General features: G+C 31.7%; 1 protein-coding gene across 1 annotated transcript in view; it reads right to left on the reverse strand.

Annotated features, from left to right (window-relative positions):
• The window catches only part of LOC112523019 (rac-like GTP-binding protein RAC2), a 6,494-nt gene extending 3,473 nt beyond the window's left edge, over positions 1-3,021 (reverse strand). Inside the window, exons 1-2 of the mRNA XM_025132435.1 lie at positions 2,817-3,021; positions 2,600-2,687 (exon numbers count right to left, since the gene is read on the reverse strand). Coding sequence (XP_024988203.1) covers positions 2,600-2,687; positions 2,817-2,918 — 190 coding nt within the window. The 5' untranslated portion in view covers positions 2,919-3,021. The remainder of the gene's footprint in view (positions 1-2,599; positions 2,688-2,816) is intronic.
• Between the last annotated feature and the right edge of the window lie 2,804 nt (positions 3,022-5,825).

A 5,825-nucleotide genomic window follows, 5' to 3' on the forward strand; every position in this document is an offset into this window, starting at 1 on the left:
GGGGTGTTTTGTACCAATTAATTTTCTGTTGTGGCCTCCATCAAATTACTTGCAAATAGAGAATCATTTAATTCTAATCATGATGATGAACAACCAGGTTGATTAAATTGAAACTTTATTAAAAAAACATTTAAATGTAGAAATCATACCAATCATAACACATACAATTGCATGAATACGTAGAGGCAGGTTCAAACGAAAAACTAAACATTTTACGAGAAAGCAAGAAGTCTCAATATCATATATGATTACACGCATGATACACAAGTTTAATCATATATGATTAAACATGTGTTACATTGACAACACAGAGACGCTTAATCATACACCTAAAGAAGTGTAATCATATATAATATTGAGATTTATCGCCTTCTTACAAAATGTTTAACTTCTCACATGATCCTTCATCTGCATATATGTATATATAATTTTTAATTAGTATTTAGAATAATTCTGTAGAATAACATTTAAAACTGACAATTTTATCTATTGTGTCTATAATGTCTGAATCGATATTATTTCATTCCAATTCCTTCCCGATACCTCTCAAGGAAAATCTCGAATTGGATCCTAAATTGACGGGTTAGTGTGAGCTTATCCAATATAGAAAGAGTGACAGACATACATATTTATACATGTATTATATGTCTAGGGATCATTTGAGATCAAATTGTTTTCATGAGATTACAAAATAACATTAAACTTTCACAGCAAAACATTACAAGGGTAAACCTTTACAGTGTTTTTGCTGTGAATGTTCGGTATTCTGTATATTTTCACAATGTTTTACTGCGAAGGTTCAGTGTCATTTTATGGTTTCATAAATCTTATGAAAACAGGTTGGTATTACGTAAAACCGAGTGTTTACCATCATTCATAGTTAAATGTATGATGATTAATTCTATGTGATACCCTTTGATCAAAGGCTCTTAAAGAAACCACAATGATTGTCATCCTAACAAAGGTAATGACTAATGAGAATATTAGGTCACTTATTTTTATTTTTTTAATTAAATAACCTTAAAAAATAAGAAAATCCATATATTAATCATTATATATACACACATTTTTTCGTATATGGATAATTAACAAAATATAGAACTGTGTGATCATTTTTATCTGAAATTCATGTTACAACTATAGAATTTAGAGGAAAAAATTTGTCGATTTATGTCATGACCGACATGTATGCACACACACACACACACACACACACACATATATATATATATATATTATATTATAAAGTATTTGACAAAAACTCTTAAAAATCATTCTTTATGTATGAAGTACTGCGTATTAATACATATTATTTAAAATTTAAGATTACAAGTAAATTGTGTATTAAAACTCCATTTTAAATTCGTATAACTAACTACAGATAAACATAATCAAATACAAGATAAATATCTAATTTTAAATATACAAAATCTAAAATATAATTAGGATAATTCATTGAGTTCTAACAGAATCATTATCTTTATAAAAAAATTATTGTTAAGTCAAAAATAAATTATTTCACCATTGACCTAAATTAAATTATAAAAAATTAAATTAAAGAAATTGTGAAAAAAAATGATTATTTTAATATTAATATCGATATATTTTTTCAAATTTTCATGATGTCTTCAAATTTATTTTTATTCAAAAATAAAAAACATTATATTTCTCAAAACCATATAAACCATATTATACCAATAAATTACAAAACCTAAAATGAAATATTAAAATGAATATGTATCTCGCTACATTGTGCGAGTACCTTTCTAGTATATATATATATATATATATATATATATTGGGTTTCATGTGAGACCAAAGGTTTTTCTGATCAACTTTATAAGCTAATGATCTAATGGTCTAAAGTTACACGGCGACAAATTTGTGATTATTGAGAAGTCTAGTGGCGTTTATGAATGTTCATATTGTCATATTGTAGATCTAATCCAAGGGTTGAGAATTGATCTTACAGGTTTCACGAAAAACTCTTAATCTCACATGATTCCAAATCTCTCTATATATATATATATATATATATATATATATATATATATATGCATGTATGTGTAAGAGTTGTTAATTATGTGCATGTGTGTGCATGGGGTTGTGAGGGAAAATAATTTTTATAATTTCCCTAAACCGCCTTATATATATATATATGCATGTATGTGTAATTATTTTAACTCGAAATAAATGACAAAAATAAAAAAAAATCATTTTTTTAATCAATTTATACATTTTATGCATAAATGCATACATATATATGCATGCACATATGTATTATGTATATAATATATATATATGCATATAATATATATATATATATATATATATATATATATATATGGGGGATAGATTCACGTGAGACCAAACTATTTTTGTGAGACAATATTTTTATACTTGAAACTTTACAATAAAACGCTACGAAGGTAAAAAGAAGCCAAACTTTTACAACAAAAACACTGTAAAGATTACCTTCACAGTGTTTTGCTGTGTAAAAATATTGTTTCACATAAACAACATTGTCTCACATAATCCTAAATTTGTAGGTGTGTATGTTTATACACAAGAGAGAGAGAGAGAGAGAGAAAGAGGGTACCAGCAGTGTCCCAGAGACCCAAATTGACAATTTGGCCATCAACATCAACATTTGCACTAAAATTGTCAAAAACTGTTGGCACATAATCCTGCAAAAACCCAAATACATTTGAAAATAACCACATCACAATTTCAAAAACAAAAAGTCAAAAGTCAAACCTCTAACAAGATCACACTCTCTCACACACAACACACAGTGAGTTCCACAAGATACTTACAGTTGGGAAAGTATTGCTGGTGTATGAAATCAGAAGACAAGTCTTCCCCACTGCTCCATCTCCAACTGTAACACATTTTATGAACTTTGCTGTTGTACTCATTTTTGACTTTGACTTTCTTGATTTTGACTTTTCAAACAACTTACAGCAATTGGAACCCAATTGGGGCTAACACTTTGTTCATGGAGAAGAAGGAGAGCTTTTCAATTTTGGGAGAAAAAAAAGTGAACAAGATGACTTTTGGTTCAAAGGAGGATAGATATAGGATACAAAAACAAGGTCAAACTTGGACTTTTTGTGATATATAAAGTCAAAGCCCAGTAGTTTTGGGCCTGGCCTAACTGTAGATTCAAAGTCTGAATCTGAATGAGGCTTCTACTTAGATTTTGGCTTTGGGAACCTTGGGCACTTTGAGTCTACAGTTTACTCGGTAGGCGCTTACTAGTAACAATCAACACTCTAACTTATTTTACCAGATAAAATTGTAGTCCATCAAAATGATATTATAAAATAAATGACCTGATAAAGTGTTAGTAAACAACTTCTTAGTTTATTTGATTGTTTACTTTTGACATGTAATTGAATAAAAAGTATTTGATCATATACCAAATATTTAAAATACTTTTTTCATATTATAATTGAACAAAATGTACAATGACAAAAGATTAAATCGTTTATGTCCCTCGGTCTTGAACATGTTTAAAGTCTGCTAAAATGGTTATTGAATATCAAGACCCCGTGTTTTCTACCAACTGAATGTCTTGTTTCATCGGAACTCAACGGTTTTGGACCTATGCAGGTCTCTAGGTACTGGGTCGTTGCGGTAACGGCAATGTCATGTTGCTATAATTGTGGGCTTTTTTCAACGTCTTTTAGGCGTGATGAAATGAACTTCTTTTTGAATTTAACTTATGGTCTCAATAATAGACGCACATTGGTCTAGCTTTTTGAGCTAGACCAATAAAAGGCTATGTGCATAAGTTATTGATAAGTCAAAGGTTGTGAATAAATTTGACGTGCAGGTGGCTACATGCAGGTTTGCTATGTAATTTGTCATGATCGTGTGGAACCCAAACATGGCTTTGTGGCATTTATAGCATGTTTCACAACATGTGTGTCCTTTAGGGGTGCACTCGGATTGGGTTGGTTGATTTGAAGGCATTTGAACAACCCAATCGATGCCAGTTGTTTGAAAAATCTCAATCCAATCCAACCCAAACCGTACAGGTTGGGTTAGGTTCACCAGGTTGAAACTTCGGTACACCATTTTGCAATCTAGTTTAGCGGTTGTATTTAAACGAAGTAAAATCAAAATGAGAACATACAAACAAAGCTAACAACTACATAGGAAATATTAAAAGATATTTGCATGACGCTTTTGTTTAACACTAACAGTTACATATATTAGGTAATAATTAATAATCATATTAAATTCAACGTATAGAAAGATATCGGGGTTTTATCAGATTGGGTTGGGTGTAATACCCTGATCTAATTCCAACCCAATATTTATGGTTTGAAGATTTTATAACTCAGTTAGGTACCGAGTGGCTTCAGGTTGGTCGACTTTTTTGCAAATTTACTTTTTCTTTTTGAAAAGCAACAAACCAAACTATTACCATTAAACCACAGCTACAAGCTACAAGAACAAAAAACCAACAACCAAAAAGTGCAGAATTTGCAAGGTGCAATGGCAAACATGTGAAAATCATTTACAACATTCAGAGGAACCTTTAACCCCTTCCCCCCTACAAACAAAAGCATATGCATAAAACCTTCAAACACACTCAAACCTGTCAAACTCAAAAAGTGCAGCTTTAGTGTGGCTAAGCATTTGGAGAAGAAACCATTAACCCCAAGGGCGGACCTGTATGGGAGCATACGGTGGCACGTGCCACCGTATTATTTCGCCTCCGAAGGGTAAAATTTTTAGGTTTCTCAACGGTGCTACCATATTATTTTGGAAGGTGCTACCGTATTATTTTGAAAGGTGCTACCGTATTCAAACATAGCAATTAAAATTTAAAACCCAAACAAAATAAAGCCCAATTGTCTAACTTAATAAAATGCAAAGTCCAATTAATTGATTAACATTAATAAAATGCAAAGCCCAATTATATGATTAAGCCCAAATCAAATATACAAAGTTACAAACCATTACCTCCTCTATTCCTCATCTTGGGCTTTTCATTTCTTATGATTAACAGATTAAGCCCAATTTCTTCATTTTCTTGTGCAACCTGGCAGACAGACGAGAAGAGAACGAGACGAGAGCGAGTAGCCGAGTCTGTGAACGAACGAGCGAGTGAGCGACAGCGACCAGGTGACCAACGATTGCAGATTTGCGTAGCGACCGAGTACCGACAGCCGACAGAGGGAGGGCCACCACCAAGGACACTGTCAACAAGAAGAATCGATTCGATTTTGGAACGATTTTGAAGACCCGGACGATTCACAATTCATAAATCAGAAAGCTTATCTCACTCAAACTCGGACGATTCATTAGGTATTTAGGTTTAGCCTTTAGGTATACATTTTTAGTTTTAGTTGATTATTTACTTGATTAAGGTTTAGCCGATTAGGTTTACATTTGATTTTAGTGTTTTACTCTTGAATTCTTGTTGATGAAATTGAATAATTGATTGAGACATTGAGATGAGGCTCGCTTCACTGCTTCAGGCTTGAGCTGTTGAGCATTTGATTTGAGGCTGCAGCATTTGCTTTGAAGAGGCTTGAGCATTTGATTTGATTTGAGGCATTGAGGCTTCACAGCTAGTTCACTGCTTCAAGTTCAAGCCTTCACTGCAGACTGCTTCACTGCTTTAGTTTTCTGTTTTCAATTTTCATAATTCATTTCATATGTTGATTAAATTTACTAATTGTCTCAATCACTCAATGTCATTACTGATTAATTATCATTGTTTTCATTACTTAGATCTACGATTCTCATTCATTATGGAAAAATATTTGAAGCGAAAAGCTTCATCATCAACCGGTAATAATGATGCA

This window comes from Cynara cardunculus, assembly GCF_001531365.2.
Source record: "Cynara cardunculus var. scolymus isolate 2C chromosome LG 12, CcrdV1, whole genome shotgun sequence".
NCBI lineage: Eukaryota > Viridiplantae > Streptophyta > Magnoliopsida > Asterales > Asteraceae > Cynara > Cynara cardunculus.